Here is an 18,764-nt window from a genome sequence, read left to right as displayed (position 1 = left end):
CACTTTTCAATTTTTAGGGTCCTTATTTTAGAGGTGAGTTTTGTTTGCATCACCACTATAGCTCTGTTTTACTCATTTGAATTTATGTTCTGGCGGTGTTCTGTAGTTCTTACGTTTGTGCTGTGTTCTGTTGTTTGATGCCTGCATGCAACGCTTCTTAGACTTGGCTTTCAGTCCATTCGTTTTTTTTTTTTTTTTTCATTTTTAAGTGTTTTTCGATTTTGTCAGTTTTTTGATTTGTTTAGTTTTTCGATTTTGTTAGTTTTTTTTTTTTGTCGGTTTGTTTGGTTTTTTTAGATTTGTTCAATTTATTTGGTTCAGTTTTTTCTACTTTTGTTCGTTTTTTTCTATTTGTTTGGTTTTTGGGTTTATTTGATTGATTTAGTTTAAATTTTTTTTTTATAGAATTTTAGTTTATGCATTTCGGTCAATTCAGCACACCCGTAGCTTTAGGTATTTTGTCTACCAAAAAAACAAACAAAATAGGAGTGTCTATTTTTGAGTTTTTTCTGTGTTTACGAAAAATTATGGTAATATTCTTTTCGTATTTTAGTTTTTATTTTTGAGTTTTAAATTTATTTTTAATTTTATATTTTGAGATTTTTAAAAATACATATTTTTTTGTTATTATGAAAAATTATTTTTTAAAATAAAAAATACATTTATTTTAAAATTTTAAAAAAATTATTTTATAATATTTTATTCAATAAACAATCTAAACCAACCACAACTGTGCCATCAGCAGTCACCGACGATCACTACTGATTGGAGATTCCCATGATCATAGCCTACAATTAGAAACATAAGTCAAGGGGTTAACATACACAAAAATGAGAGATTTAATAGTTAAAATTTTATAGATCTGATTTTTAATTTTTGATAAAAATTGAAAAATGCATTGTCAATCACCACTGGCTATCGTGGTTGGTCATTTTCGACGATCAGATGCAATCATCTAACACCCTTATCTCCATCAACCAATATAACAAAAAATTAGCAAAATTTAATCGTCGAATTTTCATGGATTTGTTTAAATTTTTGGTCAAATCTAACACCTGCATAAATGCATTGACAATTACCACCAGCCATCGTGGTCGGTGGTTTTTGGCGATCAGATGCAATCACCAGACACTCTTATCCCCATCGATTAACATACTCAAAAATCAATAAAATTCAACTGTCGAATTTTTATAGATCTAAGTTTAAACTTTTAGCCATACACAAAATTAGTGATTTATAGAGGTGACGGCGATAATGGCAGTGACAGGTGTGGTCAACAGTTGAGTCTTGAGGAGAAAGAGAAGAGAGGAGAGGAGAAAGAGATATTGGTGCTGCAAGAGATTGAGACGCTCTAAATATTCGCTTTTTGCGTTTTTAGATTTTTCACTTGTTTTGGCTCAAAATAATTAAAATGATTTTTTGACCTTTTTTTATAATTTTTTTATGTTTAAAAATATATTTTTAAAAGTAATAAAACAAACACATTTTTACCGTTTTAAAAAATAAAAATAACCTGAAAATAGAAGAATAGGTCCTACCTATTTTAACCAGTTTTATTCAACCATTTCATTGTAATTATTTTTCAAACCAGTCTATTAATTTTTTTTTTTTTTTTGGTCGGACGGGTTCAGCAAATACTTTCTTAGTTATTAGAATCGGATTGGTTATTGAAATGTTTGGGATATTGGTCGGACTAATGGTTCAATGGTTAAATCGCTGGTTAAAAATTTATATATATATATATATATATATAACATAATAATGTCATTGCCCGAGTTATATGAGTACATTATTAGTAATTATTAATATTTAAAACAATTAAAATAGCATAAGGGCATAAATCCCTAATAAACTAATTTAAATTTTATAATTACAATCTATCTAAAAGACTAAAAGCTTAAGAAAATAATTCAAGTATCATTATCTCAATCCATGTTAGTAGAATTTGAACTATTTCCCGGGGGGGGGTGTTGTGAAATTATAGTTAGATGGAGATGGCCTTTATTAGAAAAGAATTGGGATTTAAAGCAAAAAACTTGGACTTAAAGACTTAAAACAAAATGAAAGAATCGAACTATTTAAATATTCACTTTTTTTGTATTTAAACAAAGACCAAAACCAAATTAGAAAAGAAGGGAACTAGTAAAGAGTATATCCAGCAAAATGCAAAAAAGTGACTTAGTATCCAGCAAAAATAGGGTACTCTTTTGACCATGCATGCATGCTCAATCATGGCAAATCCCATCCACAACCAACACCAAAACCAAATTAGAAAAGAGATTTAAACTGAAAACAGGGAGAACAAGTTCCTTTGAAACTAGTCAAACCAGGTCACTCCATTTTCCCTTGCAATTGGGGCACAATCCTTATGGCCATTCGTTTATTTCTCCTTGGTGTAGTGCCTAACAACAACGGCTAACCCCAAGATCAAGAGGGGAACTAGAAACTGCAAAATCTTGACCAAGAATTCTGGGGACTTGTCTGGATTATAAGGGGGTTGCTGGGGAGGAATGTAGCAGCGCTTCAAGGGAACTGTCGATGAATCTATTTCCCCAATGTAATACTTTTCCATCATTTCTCTGGCTGAATCGCTGTGACCCACATCTTCAAAATCGTTCTTTGCATCTTTCCCTGCCAATATTCACAAACACTCTCAATCACAAAAAAACAATCCCATCTCAAGAGTAAGCCACTACAAACACTCATCATGCCATTGCCAGAATACAAATCATGTTGCAGTATTTATATTACCTGTTGCGGATAGCAAAACTTCATCACCTCCCGGATGATCATCCATGAATGGTGTGACATCGTACACCTGAATGATACCCCATTAATTTAACATTCTGAAAGTTCATCAAATCTGAATGTCTATGCTAACAACTAACTACTGGTCTTCTTAAAAACAAAGAGAAGAGAAAATGCAATCTCAAATGATTATTTTCATTAGTACATAGTAACATTCCGTTTTGATCCATACTTTCTAAGTAACATGTTGCTATCGCTACCTACAAAGACTTCCCCCCTTTTTAAGCTCTGATAGCGAAAATCAAACTTGCTGGAAACAAGAGTTGTGGCTCCTTCCTCATTAGTGAGTCGGTTGGCATGAATCAAGAAAGCCCTACTGTACATAGGAGCCTGAATAAGATGATATATGTGCCACATATATAAATACTAGACATATACATACCAAGGTATCAAATTGCTGTTCAAACGATGATTTGGGTAGGGCTAGATGATTTAAAGATGGAAACATCACATATGTAACATCTGATAACAAGAGCGAGCCCTATTTAGGTGATACCAATATGAGATTGGTCATGATAAGACTCCAATTTCAAGCACCAAAAGATAATTTTATCTTTGTTCTACTGTGTGTCTTATATAACCGGATTAGATAATAATGATGTGCCAATAAATGAAATTTCCCATATCTACCAATTTCTTTTCTTCACCAAGCCTGCCAAGACTGGTAGGTATGAGATCAAGCTCGGTTCATTTTATAAGATAAGCTTCAAATTTTGCCAATATCAGCCCAGAGAAACGGCAAAACAAGTAAAAAAATTCTTGGTCATTGAACCCGATCACTAAGTTCTTCCATTTAATTGATAAAGCATGTAAAGACTTTCAATGGAAAAGTTCTTCAATAATGACCTTCGAGAGTGAAATTCTTCAAATTTGGCTACAAAATTGGCACATTCTCACATAGTTTCTTGGGAATTTGTATTTTAGAAGATTTCTAGGTGTTCCTTCTTTCCATGCCAAAATCCGGACGCATATTGATTCAAGGTTTTCTGCAAGGAACCCTAAAATAATAGAGAAATTCTATTCACAGCCCACAAATTTGCTCTTCATAGCCCACACTCCCGCCAAATTCTTCACAGCCCAGGTTCCCCTTGGCGACGATGGCGGCATTGCGACCGCTGTCAGCCACGATGGTGGCGGCCACAATCACGCCAGGCACCGGCCTGGTGCGATGATCGCGGTGGGTCGGCCGCCATGGCGACCCACCTTGGCAATTCATATCACATCTCTTTGCAGTGAAGGAACAACTAGACAACAATGAAATATATCCTCACTTGCCAACTCAACAATGGACGCAACAATGGCATATGTGTGTGTATATATATTTATATATGTATGTATGTGTTTGTGTGTGTATTTGTGTATATAGTGCGGGAGAGAAAGAGAGAGACGAGGCTGCAGCCAGCGGTCAGGGGTAGTTGGAGGAGAGAGTGAGCTGTGGGGGTAAAATAAGAATTTTAAAATTATTGAAGAATTTGGTAGGGAGGATTTGGTGGGGTGTGGGCTGTAAAGAGCAAATTTGTGTGCTGTGAATAAAATTTTTCAAAATAATATGATAAGAAACCCTAGTTTTGAGTGCATAAAGAGATGGAACAATCACAACCAAATTAAATCGAAAAAGAAATCAGAAAATTAGGGGAAATTAGCCAGTCCTTACCAGAAGACAAACAAAATACAGACTAAAAGAGCACAATTCATACAGATTAGAAATCCAAAATCACAGTGAAAGAGGTCAAAAATAAAAACCCTAACCTTCCCAGAGATAATCAGCCAGCAATCTTTGGTTTTGTTGTGCTTAGCCACCTCTTCGAATACGTGAACTTTCGCATCCGAAGCCATTTTCCTGCTGCCACTGCATCAAAAAAGAAATTCCCCCTCAACAGTCAATGCTAATTTCAGAAATCTATGTATATTTATACGTATATACATCCGTACGTAGAGATTCTCAAGTCTCAGCAATTGTCAAACAGAAAAAGGAAATGGAATCAGTAGTTCGCAGCTTACAGAGAGAATCTCTCTCTCTCTCTCTCTCTCTCTCTCTCTCCCTGACACAGTCAAGCAGAAGAACCTCTCTGTGTCAAAGACTTTTAACCATCGAGTTCTCCGTTACTAAAATGATACTTAACCCTAACCAGAAAGATTAATTCTATAATTACGAAAAATTAATTAATTAAACTCAATTACATTCCTCTTTGAGTTTTGATCCCTAATTTAAATTAAAATTAAATCACAGGTGTAGGGGATAAAAAAGTCAAATCACTGACACCCTTCAAGTCAAATTGATTCAAGTTGTCAAACAATAAAAAAATTACAAAAGACGAGGTGAACTGTGATTTAATAATTTTGAAATGTCTTTAAAGTAATTTGATTTGGATTCTAAATTTTAATAAATCAAATCACCAAATATAATCCTATTAAAGTTTTAAGTTTTTATGGTTTAATTTTTTTTATTAATCACAAAATTATGAATTTTAGTATATTACAGATGAAAAATAATAAATTCATAATTTTTTATTTAATGATTTAAAATAAAATTTATTATAATTCAACTCATATAAATTATTAAATTATGATTTGGGTAATTTTAACGATATAATGACTTCAAGGATAAATAAAATATCGATAGTGATTTGATTTGAACCGACACATTTCAAATCATTCAAACTAAAGATAACACACACCTCTAAATAGAGGTTTTAGTTGAAAGTTATTTTTTGTGATTGTTTTTATTTATTGAGGTTTTACATAATTTATATGGCTATTAAAAGGGTGAATGTGTAAAAAGAAAAAATATAAATTTAAAAAAAAAATCTATTGAGCAATGAATTTAAATATTATTAGTGTAATTAATTTTTATTTTTTAAACTACAAGGTTATAAAGGTGTATTTTATCCAATTAATTATGTTATTTTCATATTGAGTAAAATAAAATTATAGGATAAATTTTAAAAAAATTATTGGGTTGTCTAAATCCTGTCCTTATTATAAAAATATATAATTTTAATTTTTTTAAAAATATTATTTAATTTTTATTAAATAATATTAATATGACAACTCAAATATTATATGAGATTTATCTATTTAATTTTTTTAATATAATAACTTAATAGGATTAAACATCACAGTATTATATTTAAATTATCTTATCAGTATTATTTAATATAAATTAAGTAATTATTTAAGAAATGAAAATTATATATATATATTATTTAAAAGTAAAGCGTATTTATGAAGCAAGAGACAAGAGTTAGAGAGAAACGTGAGAGAATCCGGTGGACCGTAGGGCTGCGTGGCCACTGATTTGGTGGTCCCGCCGGGGACACGAACGTGTGGCGCAGAATCAGTGGCATCTTCCCACGTCTCCCCCCCACCCCAAAAGGAGCACACCGCCCCGCTCCCATTCAGCCAATCCGCTCTGCTCCGGCAGCCATCATTTCCCGCACTTTCTCGCCCAAGAAAGTTCGGAAACTCTCCCTAGAAAAATGAAGCAGAAAGTTGATCCCATTCGTCTCTGCGCCCCGCAACCTGAACAACCCGACACCAACTCGTTCGAGCTCCACGAGAGCGACGTCGTTTGGTCCTACTCCGACGACGATGACCTCAGCTCCCGGTCTCCACCCACCTACTCCAATTCCCCCACCGCTTTCCGCCGGGGCCACCGCCAGTTCTCCGGCCTCTCCGCCGCCCTGTCCGACGACCACCGCCCCCTGGTCCGCCGGAGGCCGGCGCTGGACCCCTCCCTCTCGGCCGTCTCGGCGGCGCGCGCGATCCCGCTGGTGCTGCGTCCGGACGGCTTCGCCGGCACGCCGCAGTCAAAGTTCCCGCAATCAGCCCCGATGAACGTGCCGGCTTGGCCGAAGAAAGTCGGAGGCTTCGGAGCTAGCAGCTTGGGGGGCCTCGACGAGGCGGAAGAGGAGGAGTTGGAGGAAGAGGAGGAGATGGTTCCGCCGCACGAGATCGTTGCTCGGTCGCACGCGGCGACGACGTTCTCGGTGTTCGAAGGCGTCGGCCGGACGCTCAAAGGAAGCGACCTGCGCCGGGTGCGGAACGCGGTGTTTCAGAAGACGGGTTTTATCGATTGAAACCTCTCTTGCTGGTGAATTAGAAATCAATGAAATGAATAACATGTTTATTAATAATCTTTTTGCTTTACCGAGAACTTGTAAATTCATGGATCGCAATGAGTGATCTTGTGTGTGTGTTTGTGTTCTTTTGCTAAATTTCAATTGATGATTACTATATTGGTAGTGTAATGGTTCTTGTGTGCAAAAGGAACCTGCTTTGCCCCTTACCTTGGCGTTTTCAATTATTTGAGGCATTGATCCATTTGGGTTCGTGAACGCTAATGAACAATGAATTAAGTAGGTTTTGAACTGTTCTTGGTTGTTTGTGTCCAATGACTGGTCAGTTCAGGTAGATGGGTGAAGCAGAGTCACTGATCAAAGTGGATCAAGTTTGTCTTTGCAGCCTACTTCTGAGAAATCAGGCATGTAACCTGACCAAGAAGCTAAATTGATGGGCCATTGAACATATGGATGTGATGCATCCATTCGAGTAGATGCTAAACGAAGATGGAAAGCTGGGTAATGGAACACGTTGATGACTGTGATGCATCGAGTCAAGTGGATGCTGAATGAAGATGGAAGGTTTAGTCATATTTAAGATATTTTTCTTTGGTTATTAACAGTTCATCTTGGGCTAAGCGTTACAATTACTGTAAATTTTGTTGAAAGCTTGATGGAGAGGTACTCCTTGCGGTTCCCATTGGGATTGAATGATTTCAAATTTTGACTTTTTAATAATGTTATTGATCAATGGTATTCTGATGCTTGTTTTGCATATGTTGAGTGTGGTTAGTTTGGCAGTCTATTCTACAAAGTTAGATTCTTTCTGTCTTTACAAAGGAAGAACGAGAAAAAGAGATGGCCAGTGGGGGAGACGATAAGATACATTCAGATCTGTTGTAAATTCGAACAAGAAAAAGAGATAGCTGCTTGCAAAAGTAGGCTTATTTGAGATGGAACCAAATCTGTTGTAAATCCAAAGCGTTGAAATATCTCTGAATTGGGTTCCTGAGTTCTGCTGTAAGCCATTCCACCACACCCATATTTACTCCTGCTCCAGGCTGCCCATGGCCCATAGCCCATAGCCCATACTTGGTGGTAGACTGGCAGTCAGTTTTGCTTTTTATTGTCATTGCATAGGCTTAATTCCACTGTCTATTACAAAAGCTCCCATATCTGTTAGCTATGAACCATCCCAAAAAACATTAAATCACAATCTAAGCATGTTCAAAAGATGCAACTTTTCTTATTTTTCAACCCCAATTAATACACATAAGCATCACATATTACATTGGTTATTATCTTCTGCTAATTTGTTGAGAGGTGTTAAATATAAATTGATTATTGTGAAGGTACTTGCTTGGAGCTTTGATGCATTTGTTAGTCAGCCGGTCTTGCTAGGCATGAAGCTCATGCAGATTGGAGGCTGAACCTTGGCCAAAGCAAGAATAGAAGAAGGCAGAATCCACATCCCATCTCCACAAATCAGGCCTGAGGCCACAGCCGGAACCATCAGCTCGGCCTTTCGGCCATTCAGCTTGTGCCATACAAACACTATGAGGCTGCCTACGCACATATCAATGGCAAAGGCAGCCCCAACCAGGAGAGGCACAGCCATGGCTGTTGGAATCGGGAACCAGTTTCCGACCTTCTTGGGGCTGAGATCTCTCAGCAAGTTGATCGACATAGCAAAGGCGAAAAACCCGCAACACAGCTGCAGACAATGCTGGGGAAGAGCAGAGAAGCCTTCAACGCCCAGAATAGCCATGTTTCTGTACACCAGAGCATAGGGAGCTTTGTACTCCCCATTCGGGTTCCCGATGTCAAAGGCCTTGTAGAAGAGGAAGAAAGAGAGGGGAGCCACCACGCAGCCTATGGCCGTGCCGATGGCTTGGCTAACGAGCATGGATCGCGGGGAAGTGAGCGTGAGATGGCCGGTCTTGAAATCTTGCATCAGATCAGAGGCGACATCGACGATTGACTTGATCACGCCACAGCCAACAAGCCCTGCAACTACACCATTGGTTTTCCCAGACATGGCAGCGATCACGAAGAGAGCCACTTTGCCATAGTTGTAGGCCATGTTCATGTCGGTTAGACCGGCGCCATAAGCGTTGCTGAAGCTGAGAAAAGGAGCCAACAAATAGGCCACAAGAACGTAGTACCACTTGAGCTCAGGGAACATAAGCGGGATCATAACAATGGAGATGATGGAGAAGAACAAGTAACCAGCGCATGCCGCCCAAAGGGGAATGCTCTCCCTCAAAAATACCTCGTTTCGTCGACGATCGCCGAGGGGCCGATCCCTGTCATCTGAATCTGAAATTGGAAGAAGAAAACATATTTAAGTCTTTATTCCATTATGGGACCTGGGACCTTTAATGCAGTGACATCAGATCAATGAGAGGGAGGGAGAGATAGCAATTCACAAATTTACCCCTTATTCGGTTGCTTTTCTTCAATCTACCATATAGGCTCTTGCTGGTGAAAAGAAGTATCTTGAGAAATATGTAGAGCCCATCTCCTAGTATGAGAGCTATAGAAACAAACACCTGTGGAGAGCATCAAAGATAAAAAAAAATTGTTTTAGCTTCAGACTAAATTTCGATGGAAAACTGAATCACCTGAGTCACTGACCTTGTAACCATTGAGGCTCTTCATGCTGCTTTCAGGTAGAGTTTCAGGGAACCAATCTCCTTTCTGGTTACTTATCAATGGCCACATCAGTCCCCAAGAGAGCACTGCTCCAAGAAGCAACGACAAGTTCACTATGTGGGAACAGATCATTCCTGCTCCAATGTAAGTCGTGCTGAAATCGAAGAAAAACCTGCAAATTTTTTTCCACTAGCACACATATCAACAGCTAGTACCCAGATGAAGATGTCAAGACGGATATACGATCATGCCAAAAAAAAAAATTATAAATGAGGTTATTCTTAATAAGAACAGAGTAATTGGCAACTACAAACGTTTGTTTCCAAGCTTTCAACCCAAAAGTGGGGAAATTGGAGAATCCGCAAAGCTCACCACCAGAATAGAACCACTGGAAGAAACCCCACAGAAAACTAATGGAAAAGAACTTCATGAACCCACGAACCTGTTTCCTGCAGATTAACAGAAGGCTTGTCAGTTTATTGATTGCTTCAAATCTCAGAACTGCGTCCCGTTTGTGACAAAATGATAAAAACCAGAAGTTTCAGGAAGAAGAAGAGGAAGAAGATCAGACATACTTGGCCTTCTTGTCTCCTTTGGTGGTATGAAAACCATTAATAAGAACTGCAGTAGCAGTTCCACTAGGGTAAGCCAAATTGAGGTCGACAATCATGATCTGCAGAGAACAGAAAAAGAATGAAGTTGACAAGTTATAAATTCTGCAAAGTTCCCTTACCAATCACTGTTCCAGAGCCTAGATCATTATGATGATATTTCAACTTCTAATCCACCAAAAATGCAAGAGAAAACAAGACAAAAGTTTTAACTTGATTCAACCCCAATGTCTATTTTCATAATCCCGCAATAATGGGATAAGTCAGTCAATTTATAGCTCTGCATGGAAAACTACAAAACTCTCCCTCGCAGTTCTTTTAAAGACAAAACTGAAATTTATTCTTATCATTAGTCCATATGACGGGTCACACACACATTCAGATGAGGAATTTGTGCATGTTGCTAAAGAACACACTGGGCACACAATAACAATAATCCATCTACCCAGTCCTACATATTATTGTTGGACTAATCAACATGTGAACCAAATATATGTGCCTATTTATAGGTGACAATTATGACCAGATTAGATCTGTAATGCCTGTCCATATCCTCTGTTCATAGTCGAACCATTATATATGAGAAACTATCATCTGAAGAGGTATCTAACAAAAACAAATGCTTGCACACTGAAGAAAACAGAAGCAAAATGAACAAACCTTCCTGAGAGGAACCAGGGCCGTGAGGCCAACAAAGCTGACCACAAAAAGGAAACCAGTCATCCAGCCAATCCCAGGCTCCTTGTGGCTCCCTGGTGGATTGCCCTCTGTATGAACCCCAGCCTGTTCATATGTTTTCCTGTTCAATCCCAATAGAAACGATCCAAAACCACCTGAAAACCCATAATTTGGGAAAACGTATGAACTAAACCATTGAAGAAAACAAAACAAGTGAGGTTTAAACAATCAAGTAACTCTTGATATTCAACCTGCGACAGCAACGCTGTAACAAGCAACTGCACAGGTCTGGATCACGGTATTCTCCTGCGGAGTGAAGGGAGTGGACACAAACCCAGCCCTCTGAATCAGCTTTGTCCAAACCCTTATGAATAAAAACGCAAGAAGAGCAGCTGAGACATTGAGATTGGGAACAAGCCCAGTTGTGAGATTGAGCTTCATCACGATCACGCTGTAAATGGTTCCAATCAGAAAGCTGGCAAAAATCCCTCGAGCTGTAATCTGTCTTTTCCAAGGAGGAATCTTCTTTACATCCTCCGACTGGTCATCTGGCGCCTCTTCCAACTCTTCCACAGGAACCACGTCCCGATTCTCCATCTGAATAATCCAAGTTTTATCAGTTGTCAATGCAAATTCAACTCGATCATGAAAACCCACTTGAAAAGAAAGTTCCATAAATCAATCTAAGATCACGGAAACTTTTAGGAAGGTAACAGAGCAAAATTGAGTAGTGTCGTCAGTCACCTGGATATGGTTAGCAGTCGTGAGTTCCCTTCTCCAGTAACACAAAAAGCTTCAATTTCACGAACCGGGTATTGCAAAAATGGCACTAAGAGTAGGATCACACAGTGATCGTGTCCAAATTTGGCAAATCCCAACTCAGTCTTGAACAGATGGCAGCCCAGAAACAGTTCCTCTTTTCATTGCCTCCCCCACCATGGAATAACAGGCAAAGCTTTGCCCCAAAAAAGGCTTGCGCTTTTTCTCTAGCTCGGCGGAGTGTGGTGTAAGCATGGCGCATTCCAATTTAAGGAAAAGGTTTTGGGACATTTGGGTCGGGACTCAGGATATTGAATTTGAAAATCCTGAGGAGCTGAGTCGGCTGACAGCGACAGACCTTAAAAGCTGACCACGTGAGCATCTTCTTGTAATTCGATGGCATTTGATTGGCTGATCTGAATTTTTTTGGGAGAATATGATTGTGGTGTGTTGTTGGTTGCTTTCTATGGTCTGTGGGCTGGTTAGATTGATCAACTGTTGTTGCATGGGCGATTAGTTTTCACACTTCCCAATGAGAAAAATTGAATGCGTTGTAAAGTCAAGGACATGAATATTGAATACATATATGGGTTTCCAGATATTTATATCATCCTTCTTGTTGAAACTTGAAATAGATATTGAGGCCTCCAGGCTGCAGCTAGTCTAGAGAAACTAAATAGTTGCATAGGATAAATCACAATGATTTATTCTAAAAATAAATACCATTTTTCACATTTTAAAAATTATCCTAATTATTTTTGTTAATGACCAAATTAAGTTACCATTTTCTCCACTATTATATAACATACTTCAATGTATTTAAAAACTTATAAAAAGTCTACTAAGAATAATTTTATCACAAAAATTCTATATTTTATTAGTTGTGTATTTAAAACAGATAATTCGCAGTGATAGTTAGTTTCCAAATTTATTCTATAAGACCGTGTCAACTGTCAAATGTGACCTATTTTAATTTTATAGGTATTTGTCACTATAAAAAAATATATAAACAATAGTAAGAACATCAAATCAATGATGGCCGTGCATGATTCATGCAAGCCAATGATGAAAATGTGGTTTAAGAAGTGTGTGCCTAAGATTAGAGATTGTGGGTGAAGTGTCACACAAGAATTAATGATTCGAAAAGGGATATATGGACATAAGACAACAACTAAGAACATTAATTAATTAAATCAAGTGTTGTTCTTGCAATGTTTTATGCGGGAATGTATGGTTGGAAAAAGAATACATAACCTAAATATTGTAAGAGCAAGGATATGAAATATTTGTTACACATAACCTAAATTTTTAATGATATTTTTACAAAGATAAAACCACCTTCTACACACCATAGGAAAAGTGACAGAAATCTCATTTTTCATATTTAACTATCATATGGAGTAGTTTGGGCATCCATGCCTAACTTATGGATACATATCTTAGTGACCAAAAATTAAGAATTTTAGACAGCCAGGCTGTTGGAAGAGACAAGAAAGGATGGGAAAGCTTGTTCACATCCTTAGTTGAGTGTTCCGGTAATATATAGCTTTCCCTCTTTGTCACTTTCTTCATCTCACTCCCCCCTCCCTGTACGTACGTAATCCCTCGATCTGAATCCTCCTCCAATTCAAATCTCCTTGTCTTCGTCCTCCTTTCTTCTTGTCGCCTTGCACCTTTCCTTCCTTGGCCAAACCAATATTTTTTTCACCTACTTTTAGGTTTTTTTTTTTTGTACTTAGTCAAATTTTTTGTTATTTCAATAATATTAATAAACTTAATTTTTTACTCAATTCAACTCTTATACTTTGATTTTTTTTCGTGTATCAACTTAGACTTTTTTATTATTTTAATTACACCTATTGACCTATATTTTTTAATTAATTTAACTCATATATTTTGATATAAACAGAATATGAAGTGTAATTGATCATCTGGCTTTATTCTTTTTTTTTTTTTACACATAAATATATAAGAGTTAAATTGACTCAAAAATGTAGATTTAAGGATATAATTGAAATAACGAAAAATTTAAATTATTATATAAAAAAATATTAAAATATAAAAATTAAATTGAGATAAAAATTAATTTCATTATTAATATAATTAAAATAACAAAAAAATTCGAATGAATATTTGCCCCACCTCCTCTCGGTACTCTCTAATTTGACTACTAATTTTATAATTCCTTTGCCTCACGTTATCAGTCTCTCCAAATATCCAATCTAATCCATATAGTCAATGTCCTTCCCCTGGTATTTATTTAGGGTGATTGCCTGCCTAGTCTACGTTGGTGTCATTGAAGGCCTCTCACGAGCGTTTGGACGCATCGCGATTCTAAGCCCGTGGGTTATCAGCCATGGGACCCCTGGAAGTGAATTTAGGGATTGGTTTCTCTTCCTTGCATATGTATGGGGACAAAGGACATTATTGAGCTCTTTTTTATCATCATTATCTATTATCTTTTCATTTACATGAATTAATACATCTATTAGAAAGTTGGGACCCTTATCTAAGATTTATTTTCTAAGTAAGTGGTCCAATTAGTGGGAGTAGTGGGGGCTGATATTTTGATAGAAAAAATTGACCAACCACTACATAAAGCTAGGCTGTTACAATTTTCACTCTTCCTATATATATAGTGACAGAAAATCACAAAATGGGATCCATTATTCTCGTTTTTGTCAATTAAAGTCTGCCGAACTATCCATTATAGCACCCTCATCATCGGTTAATTTAAATACACGTGTAGTTTTCAATATACAAATTAACATAAAATCGTATAAATTTTATGATCCTATTTATGTTTAATTCTTATGAAACGTACAAAATTTCGATTACACCTTACTCAAGTGGGGGGGGGGGGGGGGGGGGGGGAATTGTTGAGAGCCTTTAAGGGCCAAACAGTTTATGGTTGAGGGAGGAGGGAGTAGTTAAATTAGGAGAGAATATTTGGCAAATAAACTAGTAGGATAATTTATTCAACTTTTAAATTAATTTCAAACAAAATTAAAAAGTGTTTGACTTAGTTTATTCAACTTTTAAATTAATTTCGAACGACATTTCACCTAACTAAGCTTGACTAAATTTCAGCTAAGTAAGCTCGACTAATCCGGTTGTTCTATATAAAACCAAGGTAGAAAAATCAACCAAAAAAATAGAAAAGAAGAGTTAATGAAATGTGAGTATGTATGTAGACAAAGAGTCTACAAACTCCCTATCATCTAAATTGGGGGGGGGGGGGTAATTGATTCGGTTTTCTAATTAATCGATAATTGAAAAAATCAAACTCAAACTATATAAACAAAATCGAATCAATTAAACTGAACAAATGTAAAAAAAATTGAAATAACCAATAAAAAACACATAAAATCAAACAAAACGACATCGTTTTATAAACATTAAAATAATATTGTTTTAAAGTTTGGTCGGTATGATTATTCCAACCAAAAAATCAAATCGAAAAACGAAAACTAAACTTTTAAGAAAAATTAATCGAATCGAACTAATGCACAAAAAAAATTGAAGAGAAATGACAAATTCAATTGATTCGGTTAGGTAACCAAACTTAGCTCTCTCCTAATCTAAACACTTAATTTTATATTAATGATGACATTTTGTATTGATATGATATAAAGTATAAATATTAATGTGAAATGTTATTATAAATATAAAAATTGAGTATTTAAATAATAATTTTTTAATTTTTTTGAGTGAATTTACGTAGTCATTGCTTATTGTATTCAATTCAAATTCCTAACTTGCACAAAGGAATGAATAATTCAAAAGGTTTTTTCGATTGTTTATAAGCTCAAGACAGTATTTCATTGAGCAATAATTATAATTGGGTATCATAGATAATCATGTCGCATTGGTAATTCTAATTAAATATGAATAAAACTGATGAATATGTTTTGAGGTTTGTCTGTTTTAGTTAGTTTTGTTTAACACTTTGTTTTATGTTTTCAATTGATTTATCTTAGGATCATGTTATTGGTACTTCATAGGCTACATCATAAGCTACACAATGCATCATAAATGATAAAAATACCTCTCATGTCTCACCATCTCATCTCACCTCGCCTCGTGTCGCTCACCACCTTAGGTGAGGAGTATTTTAATCATGCGTCTTACCGCTTCACGTTGCCTTACTTCATCACCTTGAGTGAAAGATATTTTAAACATTTTAACTATATTATGTAGCTCCAGATGTAATCTATAGAGTACCAATAATTTTTTTTTTATCTTAATTTACTCCATGATTGTTGAGGGTATGTCCTAGTGTAACCTATTCTTTGATATTTTTACTTATAAAAAAAGGTGACCACACGGATAAGAGTACAAGAGTGAGGAATTTATTTTCTAAGTTAGCGTTTGTTAACTAAAATATGAGCTAGAAAAGTAGGATATATAAAGCAATTCAGATAAAAGTATTTTCTATTGTATTTGTTAAATTTATCTAATAATTCTTGAAAAAGAAATCACGTGACTTCTTATTTTGAATTGTTCAAATAAATTTATCTTGAATCTTATAAATAAAAAAAAAAATAACCTATATGTCCTCCAATACATTTCAAAAAAATTAACAAATAATCTAATAAAAATCTTGAAATATTTATCAATTTTATCTTGATAATTTTATATCTTGATTTAGAAAATATTTTAATCTTATTTTACTCATTTTAATAAAAGCAACCTAAATTGAAATATAAATGGTGGAAGTAGGGATGTAAATTAATTTTAATTAATTATATTTAAGATAAAAAATATAAAAATAAAAATATAGATATAAGCCTCATTTTAAAAATTATCAAAATCACTAAGTAAATAAATTAATTGGGTCATTACGAAACCACCTTAGGCTGTCTCTAACTTTTTATCAAGTCAAATTTTTAACAAAACAAGTCGATTTTACAAGATAAATGTTGTTTGCTATCACTAAATCTCTTTGCTAAATTGATAGCGAACCTAAATTGTCTTTTCAAACTTGATGATCCAGCTCGTATAGGCAACCCTTGCTATCTCTCCCCACAACAACCATCTCAAGAGTCGGCACCCCTTAAAATGGGTCTTCGCCATCACCGCTGCAAGCTGATTTGCTATCAGAAGAGACTTGCAATTGTAGCCGATTTAGAAATGGAGGTGTAGGCAGTCAAGGACGACAATTGAAAAAGAAATGTGGCCAAAGAAGACAATCACTCAACAATAGAAGATGAGCAGACGCGATAGCAACAACGAGCAGACATGGCGACATGAGAGGAACAGTCGCAGCGACAGCTTCAAGTGATAGAGTTTGTGTATTTTGATTTTAGAGAATTATTTATTAATTTGTGTATTTAATGAGTGATATTGTATATTTGTGTATATGGTTATTGATTTTGTGTATATGTATATTTGATTATTTGATTTTGTGTATGTGTATATTTAATTATTGATTTTGTGTATATGTGTATTTTTAACATATTAAAATTTTGAGCAAATGCTTGATGGAATTATTTTTAAAAAATTAAATAATTTTATTTAAAAAATATTAGTAAATTGATTTAAAAATATATTAAATAATGTTAAATTTTAATATAATAATATTTATTATTAAATTATAAAATACATATTAAATTTTTATAGTAATAAAATTATAAATAAGGTAAAAAAAATAGAATTAAAATTTGTTAATAAATAAATAAAATAGAGGGTCAAATAAAAAGTAAAATAGGAACGGTAGTTGAAACAAGTATAATTTTTAAGATTAAAAAAATAATAAAAATAAATTATTTATAATATAATAATAAACAAGAGAAGAGGCATCCTGGTTGGAGACAATCTTGTATACCAGAAAAGGCCAAACTTAATAAAGTCTGAGGCATAAACATATATATATATATATATAGGTTATGCGGTGTCTAATGTACAACACTTAAAAAAGTTAGGATGACCATTTACTTTTAAATATAAAATACTAATTAATAATTGGAATTCAAGCCATTTGGAGTCCATTTATGTAACTGAAGACTTAGTCTAAGTAAATCACAAAATTAATATTAGAAAGCAACATGAGAACGGGCGACGGAGGAGACTGTTCAGCGGCTTTCCCTTGGTCAGAAATTCAAAGCCGCGAAGCAGTCAAACCATAAGGATATTGAATTGTACACCAAATAATAATATGGTTCATTCCTCCCAAAATAATTATCAACTAATGAGGGGCAATGACGTTCACGCTGAGCAATGATGAATGAAGGTCTCTGAACGGACCTATGTGTAAAAGGTTCTCAATTCATCGGGGGAGGTTTACCTAGAAGAAATATATATATATATATATATTAGCATAGTGTATGTTGAATGTTAGAATTGTATTTTTTAAATAAAGATAATGGGTAAAAATAATAAATATACTTTATTTTTAAATAATATGTATTTATTAAATCTTATTTTTAATTTCTAAACAATCATATTTGTTGATTACTATGCAAATATCATCTGCCAATAAAATTGTTTGAAAATAAAAAATAAAATATATTTATTTTATTTTATTTTAAATTTTTAAACAATCCTATTTGTTCATTATGACACATCTATCATCATTCAATAAAATTGTTTAAAAATTAAAATGGTCAAAATTATTTTTTTCTTAATATTTTTTTATTTTTTATGTAATTATTCAAATTTTTTGTTATTTCAATTATACCTTTAGACTTGTATTTTTAAGTTAATTTAATTTCTATATTTTGACATTTTTTTCGTTGTCAACTTAAACTTTTTGTTGTTTTAATTATATCCATATACCTGTATTTTCGAGTTAATTTAATTCCTGACTAATCTCAGTTTATTTTTTTTTTATATGTTAAAGTACACGAGTTAAATTAACTAAAAAAATACAATACATGAATGTAATTAAAATAACAAAAAGTCCAAGTTATCACAAGAAAAAAAAAGGTTAAAGTATAAGAATTAAATTGATTAAAAAATACAGATATAAGAGTGTAATTAAAATAGTAAAAATTTAAATAAATACTTGAAAAAAATGTGAAAGTGTAGGGGCAAAAATGATTACGATTTAACTATTTTCTTAAATAACATCAACTTTAAATAAAGTGTTTTTGGAGTTTTTTTTTTTTTTTTTTGTCACAGTTAACATTTTGTTTACTTACAAAATGTTTCTTAAATAAATATTTTTAGTACAACAGAAATTTTGGAGCAC

The 18,764-nt window shown here is 34.4% G+C and overlaps 3 protein-coding genes across 4 annotated transcripts; 1 reads left to right on the top strand and 2 right to left on the bottom strand.

Annotated features, from left to right (window-relative positions):
- Positions 1-2,140: 2,140 nt before the first annotated feature.
- On the bottom strand, positions 2,141-4,921 carry LOC127798187 (cytochrome b5-like). 2 transcript variants are annotated; one of them, XM_052331561.1, is made up of 4 exons: positions 4,810-4,921; positions 4,558-4,657; positions 2,752-2,818; positions 2,141-2,631 (listed from the first exon to the last, which is right to left on the bottom strand). In XM_052331561.1, exons 2-4 carry the CDS (start codon positions 4,642-4,644, stop codon positions 2,381-2,383), a joined length of 405 nt encoding a protein of 134 aa, XP_052187521.1. In that variant the 5' UTR covers positions 4,645-4,657; positions 4,810-4,921; the 3' UTR covers positions 2,141-2,380. The 2 variants fall into 2 exon arrangements, with proteins under 2 accessions (XP_052187521.1, XP_052187520.1); XM_052331560.1 differs by having other exon boundaries at positions 4,741-4,904.
- Positions 4,922-6,106: 1,185 nt separating this feature from the next.
- LOC127798186 (uncharacterized) lies at positions 6,107-7,180 on the top strand. The gene has a single exon (XM_052331559.1). The coding sequence runs from the start codon at positions 6,288-6,290 to the stop codon at positions 6,885-6,887; it is 600 nt and encodes a 199-aa protein (XP_052187519.1). The 5' UTR covers positions 6,107-6,287; the 3' UTR covers positions 6,888-7,180.
- Positions 7,181-8,087: 907 nt separating this feature from the next.
- LOC127798182 (metal-nicotianamine transporter YSL3-like) lies at positions 8,088-13,404 on the bottom strand. Its single transcript, XM_052331555.1, has 8 exons — positions 11,558-13,404; positions 11,065-11,410; positions 10,796-10,968; positions 10,100-10,197; positions 9,839-9,973; positions 9,507-9,696; positions 9,307-9,421; positions 8,088-9,188 (listed from the first exon to the last, which is right to left on the bottom strand). Exons 2-8 carry the CDS (start codon positions 11,408-11,410, stop codon positions 8,254-8,256), a joined length of 1,992 nt encoding a protein of 663 aa, XP_052187515.1. The 5' UTR covers positions 11,558-13,404; the 3' UTR covers positions 8,088-8,253.
- Between the last annotated feature and the right edge of the window lie 5,360 nt (positions 13,405-18,764).

Source organism: Diospyros lotus, chromosome 3, assembly GCF_014633365.1.
Source record: "Diospyros lotus cultivar Yz01 chromosome 3, ASM1463336v1, whole genome shotgun sequence".
NCBI lineage: Eukaryota > Viridiplantae > Streptophyta > Magnoliopsida > Ericales > Ebenaceae > Diospyros > Diospyros lotus.
Note: the sequence above shows the minus strand (reverse complement) of the source record. Positions and strands in the feature narration are given on the sequence as shown.